The sequence below is a fragment of the Gopherus flavomarginatus genome, chromosome 15 (assembly GCF_025201925.1).
Source record: "Gopherus flavomarginatus isolate rGopFla2 chromosome 15, rGopFla2.mat.asm, whole genome shotgun sequence".
Classification (NCBI taxonomy): Eukaryota; Metazoa; Chordata; order Testudines; family Testudinidae; genus Gopherus; species Gopherus flavomarginatus.
In genome coordinates, this window is record NC_066631.1 from 11,951,612 (window position 1) to 11,966,421 (window position 14,810).

A 14,810-nucleotide genomic window follows, 5' to 3' on the forward strand; every position below is an offset into this window, starting at 1 on the left:
GTACTTTACAGATGAAAAGCACCATCCTGAATTAATAACTCCTCATGCTGCTATACTAGAACGGAAGCCACAAAGTGAGACAATGCCAGGTAGGTGTAGGACAGAGATTTAAATTTAACCACCACAGCTTCTTCCTGGAGTACTGTGACATTATCCAGGGTACTGTCTGGACCAATGGACAGCTGTGGCCCCTCAATTCTCCAACCTGGGATGACTTTTACACTGCTTCCCTGTCAGACTAACCACTCCAGGTCTGCTCTCTCTCAGTCTCCAGGATGTAAATCGCTCCCAGCTATATTGTACAAGTGCTCTAGCCAGCCACTCCTGAATTATATTACAGATGGAAACCAGCAAATTCCCAGTCCCAGACTTGTCCCCAGAAATGTGAGTCTTGTACTGCCCAGTACCCTCCTGGACAATACAGGTTCATAGAAAGTCCATCATTTCATTAATAGAAAATGATGTGCACAAATCTTGTTATCCCAAATGGCGTTTCCCAAACACTTCAATCCAAACACATTGGCTTAGATAAAGCAATAAAACAAGTTTATTAACGACCGAAAGATGAAGTGATTACAAGTAATGAGGCATAAAAGTCAGAATTTGGCTATAAGAAAATAAAAGGTAAAATGTAACTAATATCTCACTTAACAAGCTAAGTAAATTCAAAGCAGAATGTGTCTCTCATCAGATGGTTTTGCAGTCTTATCGGATGCCTTTCAGCCAGAACCCCTCCCCAGTCCAGTGCTCCTTTCCTTGTCATTCAGACATCGTGGATGTTAGGGGCAGAGAGAAAGGGAGGAGAGAGAATCTGGGGAATTTTCTCCCGTTTCTTATAGGAATTCTCTTATTTGAGACTCATCTCCAGCTAGGGTTCAAGCAACAGAAAGTCTGTTTGCCAGGGAACGTCCAGCTGTTCCATTATCAAGATGTATATTTCTTGCTCAGACCCTTCTGCCTGCCGAAGAATGGCCTCTTAACCAGGTGATAGTCCATTTGATTATGTTGACACCTAGCTTAGGTGTTGGCTAGCCTTTTGTCTCTGGGGAACTGGTTGAAGTGGTTTCCCCAGACTTGGAACATGTCTTATACAATAGAACTTTATAACTTGAGGTACAATGTTGCCACAAACATTTTACCAGGACAGTAGCGTTTAGCAGATGACTTTTCAAATGATACTGCACAAGGCATACTTCGTACAAAATCTAGTTTGTAAAAAGGGTGAACATAAAGGTACAGACTCACAAGCACAGACAAGGCAACTAATGAGTTCTGTTCAAGGTCCATGTGGTGTTTGTGAGCCTAAAGTTACTGCTGGAAGCCTTTGAACAGCAAAAAATTAGGTACCAGGATATTGCATGTTCCCACGTTGTGTCTGCGTGAAAGTTGTCAGGATTGTACCTCCAAGAGAGACCTGCACGTGGTAGAGCATAAAATACACTAATGCTTTCCATCTATGCCTAGGAATAGGGTCTCTTGCGCCTCCTTAATCCTCCTCTCACCTCATGGCTGGCTGCTGTTCCTTTTGCCTACTCAGACACCCCATTCATTTTTCAGTCTTCTCTGTTGTTTTTATTGGTTTCTTGTGCTGATGCCTAACCCCTTTTGTTTTCAGTCAGCAGCTCCAGTTATTGCTTTGGAATACCTGGTATGAGACAAGAGGAGAAGGCTTCGGGTACAGTGGGATTACTGCTGCATTGTTGTCATCATGAAGGCAGCCACAGCCACCATACTTGTCCTAGCTACCTGCACCCTGCTCTCTTCAGGTAAGACTGGTGCAGAGAGGGAGGGAGAAGGGCAACAGTCATCAGAACATGAACTCTCAGGTACTTAATGCTTGGGGTTTTTTTGCTTCTTATGGTACAAAATGGTTGCTGTTAGGTCTGTGTCTATTCTGATTACTTCAGTTCTCATCTGGTATTAGTTTCCCTGTTTGATCTGTAGCACATGTTGACTTCATTAGTGATCCTTGAAAAAGCTTCATGCAGCTGTTTCTTTGCACTTTATTGCAACGTTGTTTCCTTTGAATAGTTGATGGGGCCTGTTTGTTCTCTAGCCCTAACAGAGTGAAACAATTTAGGCCTAAAATTTAGGTCAACCTACCTACACAGTTTAGGACTGTGAATAATTTCTTGCCCTAAGCACTGCAGTTATATCAACCTAACTTCCAGCATAAATGCAGCTAGGTGAATGGAAGTTTTCTTTCACCAATCTAGTTACTGCCTCTCGGAGAGAGAGATTACCTGTATTGATGGAAAAACTCCTTTAAGTCAATGTAGAAAGCATCTATGTTTCTGTGCTACAGCGGAACAGCTACAATCCCATTGCTGTGCTGCTGTAGTGTAGACATAACCTTTGTATATTTGCAATGGAGCATCTTAGAAACAGGCCCAAGCCGTAAAATTCCCATCATGATCTCAAAAGTCCAAAGTTGCGTAGTGTTTGGATCTAGGGTTTTGGTTCAGCATATTATATATAGTATCTGATTTTTGCAAATGACTACTGATTGGGGTATAGATTTCAAACTCACCCTTAGATCAGGCGGTTGTGTTTTGTTTTTGGATCTGGTGCTTTAATGTGGGCCTCTCACTATTGGAAACAGAATCCTAGCACTGAAGGGGTAGTTGTAGGGAAAATAGTCAGGAAATGCTGTTCCAGTTAAATATGAGACTTTCCTCCCTTGAGCACTCTGACCCTAGAAAACAGTCTACTTTTTCCTGTTAAAGAACGAAAAACTAAAATCAGCGATGGTCAGTTTCCTCCCTCCATGTCCCTTCTTCTGAATCTCCCTCTCCCCATTTAAAGAGGATGTGTCTTGCCTTCTGATCCTGCAGCGAAGAAGTTCAGATGGTGCACCCTGTCTGACCTGGAGCAGAGGAAGTGTGCTGAGTTATCTAAAACACTCCTGGCTGTCCTACCTCTGGCTACAATAAACTCCTTTGCTAGGGTTTCCTGCATCAGAGCTCAAAATACTCATGACTGTATCGACAAGATCAGGGTGAGTCTGTAGAGAATCCCAGAGTTTATCTTAACTCCAAGTCTAGTTCTGTAGTGTGGGAGGTGGAGGGGGCATAACAACTACTAGTAAATAGAATCCATAGGGAAGTGAAATCTAGGCAATCATAGTGATGGTATTTCATCTGTGATAAACTACACAGTATTTGGGCAGGCAAGAAGAATCTAGGTGATAAAAATCACTTGTCAGTGATACAGCCAACGATGAGCCAAAACAGAGATTCTGTTATGCCTTTGTAATCCCAATGAAATAAGTAAGAGCTGTGTGGGAGCAAATGAGTGAAACCTGTCTCCTCCCTACAGCTGTTAAATCATGAAGACATACCAAGAGTCCCCTTGGCTTTTAGGTTTCAATTCTAGTTCAACTATATTTAACAATTTTTCTGCCCCTCACCATTTTTAACCTCTAGTTCATCTTTCCTGAACCAAGGAGCTGTCCTTTTTCCAAATAAAAATATCCTTGAATTAGAATTTATATGAGAAGAGGCAGTAAAGTGACTGGAGGTTTAAGACAGCTTTCACTGATGGGATGGTGCTTCTCGTAGTGCTTTGTGCATTTAAGGACAAATTCCTCTAGGGAGAAAGGAAAAATATAGCCCTGGCCTTCCTAATAGTACAGTTTTGCTAATGCATCCGAAACTTGACTGGCAAAAGGGAATTCAGTCTTCATGCTCATTCAGCTCTGACTTGGAAAAAAATAACTTCTCCTGAGGTCAGAGAAGAACCTTGTCTCCACCTCTTCATTCACTCCTGAGCTCCTTGTTAATAAATGATAAAGCTATACTTAGTAGGAGCTGCAGATAGTATGATTAAAGAAGGAACCCAGCCTAGAAGCGTCTGAACGTTTTTTGGGGATGCATGGTAAGGAAAATACTCAGCCCCTATTTGTGGATGGTGGTGGAGAGGGGGAGAGAAGAACGATCTGGAGTGAAATCCAGACCTCACTGAAGTGAATGGGAATTTTTACCATTGACTTCAGCAGAACCAGGGTTTCATCCTTGGGGTGGAAGGATCAAAGGAAAGGTGGAGAAGGGATGTCATCTTGCCACATTAGGCTTGTGAAGAATACTCAGGCTTCATGCAAGATGAGTGCTGACACAGACATGTTATATATTTGACAATCAATTCAAGTTGACATTCCACCATGCTGAGAAACAGGGATCCAACCAAAACTGAGAAAGCGTTGTGAAAGGTCTGTGGTGAGAGCTCTACTCTTCATGTCACTCATTGTTCCCCTGGACAGAGAGACTCTCTTAAATGGATTTTTTCTTTAAAAAAAAAAAAAAAAGGTGAATAAAGCAGATGCTGTCTCCTTGGATGCTGGAGATGTCTATTCTGCTGTGAAGCTCTACGGTCTAACTGTGGTGGCAAAGGAGATCTATGAGGAAGGTAAGTTAGCAGCCAAACACCTGTTTCTAAAATACCTTCATTGTAACCTAATGTTATCACTAAGAGAGAGAGAGAAACAGAGAAAGCACTACAGTGGATAACTCTAAGATAACGACAGCCCAGAGCAGTATAGGAGAGTCAATCCTATCCTCGGTGAGAGAAAGTATCTGTAGTGGTTAGAGCAGGGGGTCAGATTCTATTCCTGCTTTGGACAGTAGCTCACTGTGTAACATTAATTTGTCCCATCTCTGTGCCTCAGTAGCTCTAACTGAGGAGCTCTCACCTATTTCAGAGTGGGTTTGAGAGGCTTAATACAAGTTTGTAAAGCACTTTGAGATAAATGTCAATAATATCCTGCACTTAAAGAACATTTTCCATCCTCCAGTCCTGTCCCCAGTACCTATAACCCACCCCTTCCTCTGGCTCTGGAGATCCGTTTCCCACTGCATACTGGAGTTCCAGGCCTTGCAGATAGACTGAAGATACATCCCTACCTTTCCCCCTTCTCACAAAGCCCTCACCAAAGACATTGACAAATGGGAGGGAGAAGAGCAACAGGACTGAGCAGTGGGTGGGAGGGCGTTGACTTACAAGGAAGGAGTAAGAACTAAAGCCTGGCCCAGCCAAAACTGAAATTATACAATTGAAAAGATCTGAAGGGAGTTAACCCAAGGAGAGAGTTGAATTAGAGTGATATCTGGGGGAATAACTGGAAGAAATGGGATTAAATTAAGGAAGGGAAAAATATTTGGCTGAATATCAGAATCATCACGGAATTAAGAGGTATTAGGCTGTGGAAGATTCAGAAGGTAAGCTAGTGCCAGAAGCCCCACTGGTTGCAGAATCTGAAACTAGATGGCACAAATGCTCAGTGCAATGTTTCATAAAAAGAAGGCTACATTGGCCTTGGATAGATGGACTAGATTTTCTAATAGACTTTTCCATCTCTAAATTCTATATTCCTTGCTTTGCATGTTGGTAGCTCTTGGCTAGGCGGTAGCATCTTGGCAAACTGGGCAATGACGTAACCAACAGAATGTTCCTTTCGGACTAACTCTCCTTTCCTGGCTTATGCTGGTAACTGCATTTCTTACATTTTATTTGAGACTTTTTCCTTAGCCCTGGCACAGAGATCCTCGCATCGCTGTGCACTGCAGCAGTTGTCCTAAGTTTATTAAAGCGATAGTTAAATTCCTGTATCTCCCTTTCCCATCATTAGGAAACTGTGTGTTTGCTGTGGCCATTGCCAGACGAGGAACTTTGAACATCCAGAGGTTAAGGGGGGTGCGTAGCTGCCACAATGGAGCCAGGTGGACATCAGGTTGGAACATCCCACTGGGCTTCCTCCTGGCTAGGAATGAGCTCCTCTGGGATGAGGATCAGCCTCTGAGCCAAGGTGAGTGAGTGGACAGTGACAGACACCTCGGGGCCAAGCTCCTGCCTATGTAAAGGAGAGTAAAGTAGTGGCAGGTGTAACACCTACTGAACTATATGGAACACACCAAGACCAAAGAGCCTCTGGGTTGGTGGACCAAATATCCACTTGGGGAACCTTAGCCACTTGCTGCTAGCCGTCTTCTGCCAGTGCCTTTTCAGTGATCCCGCACACAACAGAAAAGCTATGTTAGCAAGAGCAACAGGAAACACTTGTGTTCTGTATTCAATGGGAGGTTGGGGGAAAGGAAGTATTGTACAGTAGCTTCTTCGTCGTACCTTTCTATCATGCCTTTAATTCCAAAAGGATCCCAAAGCCTTTGACAAATGATGGGCCTGATTCTTCACTCAAATCTCACCAAGTGGAGGATTGGATCCTAATAATAAAAATAATAATAATTGGAGATATACCTGATCTCCTAGAACTGGAAGGGACCTTGAAAGGTTATCGAATCCAGCCCCCTGCCTTCACTAGCAGGACCAAGTACTGATTTTTGCCCCAGATCCCTAAGTGGCCCCCTCAAGGATTGAACTCGCAACCCTGGGTTTAGCAGGCCACTGCTCAAACCACTGAGCTATCCCTCCACCTGCGGCTGCCCAACACCAGTGAAGTGCAGCCACCTTTGGGGAGGAGAGTAGCAATCATCTGTGGTATAGCAAGTACACAACAGTGAGCGGAGGCTGGTCAAAGACTCCAGGTTCTTACATAAAGTGCCACAGATTCTTTAATGAACACACAGAGCAGACAGGGCCCTGTTTTTAAGGGTAGGGGCCCCCATGCAGTAAGTGCACAAAACCGAATTTAACTCCCTCAGAAGGAAGAAAGATGGAATTGACCCAACCAGGATTAGACTCTGTAGTTTCAGGAAGTATTTCATACCTGAAGCTTAGACAACCAAGCTAGCCCTACTGGAGACTAAACTTTTTACAAGTAGCACATAAGGAATGCTACTGTTATCTCTTCCAGCCTTTGCCACTTGACTGTTCTTTTTATGTCTATAGTGATCAGTCAGTATTTCAATGCCAGCTGCATCCCAGGTGTTGGCGTCACTTCCCCTCAGCTCTGTGCTCTCTGTCAAGGACCAAAATCCTACGTTAGGAACAAGAACCACTTCTGTGACACCAGCAGCAGCGAGCCCTTCTACGACTCTGACGGAGCCTTCAGGTGACCTCATCCCCACTCTGCTTGCATTAAAAGTGGCTTTGGGGGGGAAGAAGGGATGGCGGGAGGAGAAAAGCAGGTTTAAGTGCAAATGGATTGTGTCAATCTCTCTGCAGGTGCTTGAAGAATGGAGTAGCAGATGTTGCTTTCCTAGATCACTTAACAATAATGAATGGCACAGGTACTTCGATTTCTGTTGGCCTGCAACTTGTATTCTTTTCTAAATGGATGCTTGGGGGGGGGGGGGGAGATGCCTAATGCATTATCTATTCCAGTTTGAGTTTAATCTAGGCAAGCAGCACTCGAGGGTATGCCTCAGATCTCCAAGAGTCGGAGGGAAATGGAGAATGGACGGTTAGGAGGGGAATGGTGGCTCATAGGAGATGTTCCTTGTCAGAACCACCAAAGCTTTCCATTTTTGATCATTGCCTTAGCTCTCAGCTGGCTGAAGAAGTCACTATTTATACAGCATGGCTGATAGTATATAATAAGGAACTCCTTAAAATTGCACAAGTACTTCTGCTAGAGGAGCAGTTTTCATTGGCCAGGCTTTTTACATGACCAAAAATTTGCATCACATTCCCAAGGTCAGTTGTTTGAAGGGGACTAGCAGCTTCTTTTTCTTTAAAGAACATTTAAATTATTCCTTCTCAGAAAGCATTTCAAATTCCCCAGCCAATGCCTTTGTGCTTGAACATCTCTTTGGTAAGGGGAGCAGCACAGAGAGAAATCTTCCCTGCTGACAGTTGGCATTTGCTGTCCTGCTTGGGCACTGAGACTTGCATCAGGCTCCCTTGAAAAATGCTGTCTCTCCTCTGCCAGGCTGCGTTTCATTTCACAGCTTTGATAGCTGCCCTGTTTTAGATTCAGACCAAGAGGAATATGAGCTCTTGTGTCCTGATGGATCCACAGCAAAGCTGAGTGCCTATGGCACTTGTAACCTGGGTCGTGGGCCTGGGCGTGCCATCATCAGCCGCCACAACTTCCAGAAGATCACCAAGAAATTCCTCACCCTGATCCAGGTAATTTGGAACTGCTAATGAGGTTCTAAGCCCTCTCTGGGTGTAGATGGAATGAGCTAGACTGCAGGTGTTGAGGTTGTTCTGGGACATCCAATGTTGGCATCTAGGACAGGTACCCCAGTGAGAGTTCCAAAGGTAATTGGAGAGAGAGGGTGAGTGCCCACAGCCTTTAAAGTTAGATCAGAGTATCAAAGTAATACAATCTAGGAGAGAGAGGGCAAGAGTGGAAGTCTCTCTCTGCTCTCCAGGATACTAACAGGTGCTCAGTGTAAATTTGGAGACATCTTTGCTCTTGCTACATCCCTCCATTTGCTATTAATGTGGGGAGGGGGAAGATGTTTCGATTGTAAGGTCCAGATCCTCAAACATATTTAGGTATCTAACTCCCAGTGAAGTCAATGGGAGTTAGGTACCTAAATATCTATGGGGCTCTGGGCCTAAAAGCTTTGGGGAAGGGACCATTTTTTGTACAGCATGTATTAAAATCAGTGTCTGATCCTGACTGGGGCCTCTGGGAAGGAGTCTCAATTCCCAGTTCCAAGCCTGGACTCAAATCTGAGGGAAAAATAATCTGAAACATATTTAAGAGGTAAGTGCTTGGAAAGTAGTAATGCCATATATTAGGGGGATGTAATTTAATAGTATGGGCTTGGACCACCCTTGTGGGTGCAGGAAGTGCAGTTTGCCATTTCTTTGCTCACAGGGGCAGCTCACTCAGAGGGGAGATTCACCCATGGGGGAGCTTTAAACTTCAGCCAACTTCTGGCAGCGTATTCCTGGGATACACACAGAATTAGTGTGTCTCCTAGGTCTTTTGCCCAGCTACAGCCATTTTGCAGGCTATGACCACTAGTTCCCAGGTATCTCTTCCTCATCTCTCTTCCCATCCCCCCCAAATAGAACAATGGGGTTATGGTGCTACAGTCCCAAGCTCTATTCCCTCCAGGTCAGGTTTCTCTCACCACAGACCATCACCTGTGCTCTGCTGATGCACTGAAGCAGGCGCTGGGTGTATAGCTTGACTAGGAGATGAGTAAATAGGGGGCAGTAACAACATCTGAGTACTTAAGACTGCAAATGCTCAGGTGAGAGGAGAGTATCAGGGGGTAGCCGTGTTAGTCTGTATCCACAAAAACAACAAGGAGTCCGGTGGCACCTTAAAGACTAACAGATTTATTTGGGCATAAGCTTTCGTGGGTAAAACACCTCACTTCTTCAGCATTTAGTCTTTAAGGTGCCACCAGACTCCTTGTTGTCCAGGTGGGAGGAGTTACGTAAGAGTAACAAGGAATCTTGGCTAACAGTTACGCAAGGGAAACTATAAGATGAATATCAGGAAAATCTTGACAGCAACATCCATTAGACTCTGGAATAGTCTCCTAAGCAAAGTGACCAAAGCGCCATCCCTTGGAGATATTTAAAATTACAAGGCACAAAGCACTGACTGAGGAACTATCCTGCCATGGCCCTGAGGAGATAGCTAGGTCTCTTCTAGCTCTAATCTGATTCACTCCTAGAAGCTCAGGTAGGAGTGAGCAGTGGACAGGGAGAGGCCAGGCCACTGAAATTGAAAGAACAAACAAACAAGGTCTCCTTCCCTTTAACCTCCAAGTGCCCATCAATGTGAATTATTCAGTTTGTCATATGGTTCAGGGACTTCTGGGTGCAGGCCCTCGATTACTTCTCCATCCCCGTATTTACATTTCCTAGTGGATTAATAATGCTTGTTGCCTCCACCTCCAGGCATCTCGTATTAATTCAAAACTGAACACCATCTACATAAGATTTAAGAAAGTTCTTACTAACCTCCATATCCTGCCCCTGAAATAGCCCAGGGTAAGTGAATAATTTAACCAAAATAGATACATATTATGCTGTAGTCTGGAGCTCCTGCCTGGACAGTTGCAGACAGCAGGCTCCCCTACTGGAGCAGAAAATGAGCATCAAAGTAAATCATGATCATCTAGATGGGACAGGAGAAGCATCAGTTCCTCAAATAACTGGGTCCCAGACTATGCAGGGATGGAAACCAACACCTAAGACAGATGCACAGAGTGTTTCCTCTAATCCCAGCGAGTGTTAGAGTTCTGAGTACTACATTATGATCACCCTATACTTGCCATGACTCTAGACAGAGGAGATGTAGCAACAAGGCTGCTAGTCACAGAGGAGACAAGCAGCATCTCTACAGCTAAAGCCATTGTACTTTTCCTAGCATCTCTTTGGGCAGAATGGAAAAGAAAGGGCCAAGTTTGAGCTCTTCACTTCAGTGCCATTCAAGGGGAAGAACCTGCTGTTCCGCGATGCCACTCAGCACCTGCAGCTGCTCAAGGACAAAGTAGAGATCTCCCACATCCTTGGCCTGGACTACGTAGCCCTGTTGAAGGGACTAGGCCATGAAGGTGAGAGCTCTCCCAAGGGAATGGGATAGAGAGGCCCCCACCCCCTCGGAAGGGGGAGACATGAATAGACCCCAAGAAGCCAGTTGGTAAAGACAGCTCAGTATATGGGTGATGCTAACCCCATTGCACTCTCTTTTTTGCTGCTGCAGGGAGCTCACTGGACAACAGTGTGGTACGCTGGTGCTGCATCAGCAATGCTGAGCTCCGCAAGTGTGAAGAGTGGGCCCTGAACATCAAATCTGACCCCCTGGTCTGTGTCCAAGCCGCTTCAATGACCAACTGCATTGAGTTGATCAAGGTAAGAACCTATATGGAGTAAACAGGAATGCAAGGCACAGGCATGTCTGTTCTTGTCCCAAACACCTGGGGGCAATGGAGATCAACCAACCAACAGAAGCACTGCAGAGAATAAGACCAAGGGGTCCTCAGGAGTCCCCCCCCCCACAGCCACTGGAGTATGGGAGAGATAGGCACTCAGTTACATAGGTTATGCAGGTTCTAAATTGTCACTGTCACAATTTCAGGGTTAACTGCACCTTTGACACCACCTGTCCTGGTCTTAAGGGCACCTACTTAAGGCCGTCACCTCTTTGCATCTCTCTCCCTCCAGACAGAGGGTTTACACTTGCAGTCTCTCTGAACCTCACTGTGATTCCTCCAGCAGGTCTGACTTGTGGTCCAGTATCCATTGTTAACCTTCCTACATAGGCTACACAACAGTGTATAGCAGTTATCAACTAGCCTTCACACAGCAAAATACATTCATTTTTAGGCAAAAGTACTAGAGGAAAATGTATAAAAATCAACACACATTCCTATATGTATGCTAACAGCTTATTAGAGGTCACCTATTGGTCCTAGTAGGCCAAAGTTTTTCCAATCCTTCCACAAGGTCCTGCCCTTTTATGAATTAAAAGAAGGCTGAAAGTTAGTTCACACTCGGCCTTCTGACACCAAAAGCCTTTTTTTGTTTGAAAAACAGGATTGAGTTGATCTACACAAGACTCCCCAGTGGATGGTACCTCGCTAGAGTTTCTTCATCTTAGTGACTCACCTTTATCACCCCCTACAGTTTTTAGTTCCTAAAGAAACGGTGGTAGCCCTCCTTCATGGAGTAGAACACAATCATGCATAAATGTAATACTATGGTCCCCGAAGATACTGCATGGGGTTGCAATATTGGTCACAGTCCCATGTGTTACTCTCGGATATCGTTGGCAGAGTAATGAGGCCGATGCAGCCACACTGGATGCCACGCATGCGTACATTGCAGGGATATGTGGGCTGGTCTCAGTAGCTGCAGAATGTTATGGTGAGTTTTCTGTTTCACGATAATCCCAGGGGTGGGGAACAAAAAAAAAAAAGAGAGCACAAGCTACCATTGAAAACCTGGTAAAATTGCCACATAGCTGTGTGCCTAGCTGCAAAGGCAGGGGAATGGGAGCCAAAAGATCTGAATATTCTTCCTAGTTCTTCCACTGACTGGCTGTGAGCTCTTGGGCAAGTTGCTTAATCCATGCCTCAGTTTCCCAACCTATAAAAGGAAGCAGTTATACTGCCCTGCCTCAAGAGAGGTGCTGCAAGTCTCTAAGTGATTCAGAAGCCTTGGATAAAATGCTGTAAATGCCAAGGATTATAGAAATTAATGGATGGAGTGCAAGATTATTAGCTTTGAGAAACCAAAATCTAGAGGAAGCTGCATCTCCCCAGGAACTCTTGAGGTAAATTTACAATGTAATGAAAGACCTGTGGCTGGCCCATGCTAGCTGACTCAAGCTGCAGGGCTATACAATTTCAGAGTAGACATTCAGGCTCTGGCTAGAACCTGATCTCTGGACTCCTCCTCCTGAAACCAAGTATCTACACTGCAGTTTTTTAGCCCCAAATCCCAAGTCAGCTGAACCAGCCTCAGCTGTGCTGCAGGTCTTTTATTACAGCGTAGACATACCTTCAGTGGTGGGTGGAGGGAGGTGCGGGGAAAACAACTTTTTTCTGCACCTGTGATGTCCATGAGACCACATCCATTTTGGGAACAGGGAATGTGGCAGATTTTAACCCTTCTCTGATCCAGCATGGCTGGGAAAGAGAGAAGTCCATGATCTGATACTTGGATATGAGGAAGAAAACATTCCCATATTCCAATTCTTCGTCTAGCTGAGCAGAGTCCCTCTGTCTCAATAACAGTCAGTGTCGTTAGATCCCCTACACTGAGTAAATGCTCACTGTCTGACCCACAAGCCATGTGTACTTCATGAGTGCATTTTTCTATGGCGGGAATGCTGGCAATGTGAGCCCTGGAATAGGCCATCCCCCTGCCCCGATCAGAAACTCCAGATGCATCTTTTGTATACATGTGGCATTCTTTAGTGATTATGTTGGTATCTAGTACATGCTCAGTGCACACTGAGCAGCCAGGCACCAGTTCTTGTGTATATGGTTTTGGGTTTTCAAACATCACTCTGCTCTTACTTGTCTCTCCTGCCCAGGAGAGGGGTGTGCCCCAGCTGCTGGGAGAACAAAGACGCTGACCCACCTTAAAGATAAAGGTAATGGAAGATCTTTGAGGTTTGGGTTTCTACTTTAATTAAGTGAAGTGGCTCCACTAGGATGCTCAGGGCATGTCTACACTTAACTCTGGAGCGATCGATTCAACAGGGGTCAATTTATCGCATCTAGTAAAGATGTGATAAAAATCAATCACGATGCTCTCCCGTTGACTCCAGTACTCCACCGGCGTAAGAGGCGCAGGTGGAGTCGATGAGGAGTGTCAACTGTAGAATTACCACAGCGAAGACACTGCGGTAAGTAGATCTAAGTATGTCAACTTCAGCTATGATATTCATGTAGCTTAAGTATGTAGTTTAGATCAATCCCCCTTCCTAGTGTAGACCAGACCTCAGACAACTCTGCTGGGATAAGACAGGATTCTTAAGACCTGTGAAAGTGGGGTGACTCCCAACTACTCAGCAGAGCAGCTAACAGCAATTGCAGGGCTCTGCTGGTTCATACTTTACCCCCACTGAGCTGTGATGTCATGCAGCAGATGCTCGAACTTAAGCCAAAAAACCCAAACCCTTTCAAACAAGGCTCTATTAGGGATAGAGGAAAGTTAGGAGACACGAAGAGGAGTTCTCACTGTACGTAGAGGTAGTGATGGTACCGTGCCCTGAGCTGCAGCTGTTGAGACTAACGCTAGCATAAGGGGTGTTCACGCACTGGTTCTGGAAGGAGAATCCTTCTGTCTGGGGGCTAGAGGCCTCACTGTCCCAGGCAGCAGTGCCAGGGCTGGATTTTTGTGGCTCAGAAGACAATACAGCTCTCAGTTTCCTGCAACTGAAAGAACTCAGTACAGAGGACAAGGGAAGGGGAGGCAGGAATATCATTTTAGGGAGGATACAATCAGTTCTAAAACTTACTTTTAACATGGAGACTGTGCCTGTCCAAGATGTCTTGCTGTCTCAGTCTAACTGGTGGTTGTCATTGTCACACAGCACTGCCACCTGTCTACGCTGTAGCCCTGGCAAAGAAGAATGCCAGGCATGTAAATATCCATAATCTGAGGGGACGGCGTTCCTGCCACAGTCACCTGTACAGTCCTGCAGGGTGGCTGCTCCTCTCCACGTACACAGTGGGGGCTCTGGAGAACAACACTGTGAACTGTGATATCGCCTCTGGTAAGGACTGCACCAGAATATCTACCAAGTGGACGAATGATGGTGCCAAAGGGGTCTGGGAAAGAAGGAGGGAGGGAGAGAGAGTGGAAGACTTCAGTCATTCGTACACATCACTTATGACATTCACCATTGCTCCATTATGTCCTTTCAGAACACTCTCCTGGTCTAATGGATTTCTAGTGGGAGCACTGCTAATTAACCTCGACATCTGAAATTATTTATAATGTGCTTATCACCACAGTATGTTTAAAAATATTAAATACTGCCTATAAGAGACAGATACCCATTCTCCCCAACAACTGCCCTCCATACCAGCTTTAAAACGCAAAATCTAATACCTGATCAAAGCGTCTTGCACCATGCTCAGAAGGTTGGCGGATTCTGTCTGTAATGGGTCAAGTGTTAAGAACTGAGCTGCCCTCAGTGTGGCTAATTAAAACTTCCACCTATTGGCAGGTGAGCATCATCCCTGTCTGTAGGTAATGTTATGCAGTCAGCATTCCTCCACATAGAGACAGCCTTACTCACCTGCAAGGTTTAGTTTTACTCATTTGCTGTCTGCCATTCTCCCTCACCCAAGCAGGAGTTAATTTGTGAACTCTTTTACGGTAGGTCTTGGCGCATACCTACTCAGTGGATAAAGTGTCTGGTCCTCTAATGTTAGCAGCTGGGTGAGACAAGACCACAGGCTCAGGAAATGCAAACTGTCTTA

General features: G+C 45.1%; 1 protein-coding gene and 1 long non-coding RNA gene across 5 annotated transcripts in view; one reads left to right on the forward strand and one right to left on the reverse strand.

Moving 5' to 3' along the window:
* The first annotated feature begins 1,676 nt into the window (after window positions 1-1,676).
* LOC127034926 (melanotransferrin-like) overlaps window positions 1,677-14,810 on the forward strand; it is a 28,969-nt gene continuing 15,835 nt past the window's right edge. For all 4 annotated transcript variants that reach the window (XM_050924332.1, XM_050924334.1, XM_050924333.1 and 1 more), the window contains exons 1-12: window positions 1,677-1,766; window positions 2,835-2,998; window positions 4,305-4,404; window positions 5,624-5,800; window positions 6,841-7,003; window positions 7,117-7,181; window positions 7,865-8,022; window positions 10,238-10,424; window positions 10,574-10,722; window positions 11,646-11,736; window positions 12,911-12,970; window positions 13,916-14,098. In XM_050924332.1, coding sequence (XP_050780289.1) covers window positions 1,709-1,766; window positions 2,835-2,998; window positions 4,305-4,404; window positions 5,624-5,800; window positions 6,841-7,003; window positions 7,117-7,181; window positions 7,865-8,022; window positions 10,238-10,424; window positions 10,574-10,722; window positions 11,646-11,736; window positions 12,911-12,970; window positions 13,916-14,098 — 1,555 coding nt within the window. In that variant the 5' untranslated portion in view covers window positions 1,677-1,708. The remainder of the gene's footprint in view (window positions 1,767-2,834; window positions 2,999-4,304; window positions 4,405-5,623; window positions 5,801-6,840; window positions 7,004-7,116; window positions 7,182-7,864; window positions 8,023-10,237; window positions 10,425-10,573; window positions 10,723-11,645; window positions 11,737-12,910; window positions 12,971-13,915; window positions 14,099-14,810) is intronic.
* LOC127034927 (uncharacterized) lies at window positions 1,740-13,911 on the reverse strand. Its single transcript, XR_007769529.1, has 3 exons — window positions 13,841-13,911; window positions 6,118-6,215; window positions 1,740-2,058 (listed from the first exon to the last, which is right to left on the reverse strand). It is a non-coding gene; the product is annotated as an uncharacterized LOC127034927 (long non-coding RNA).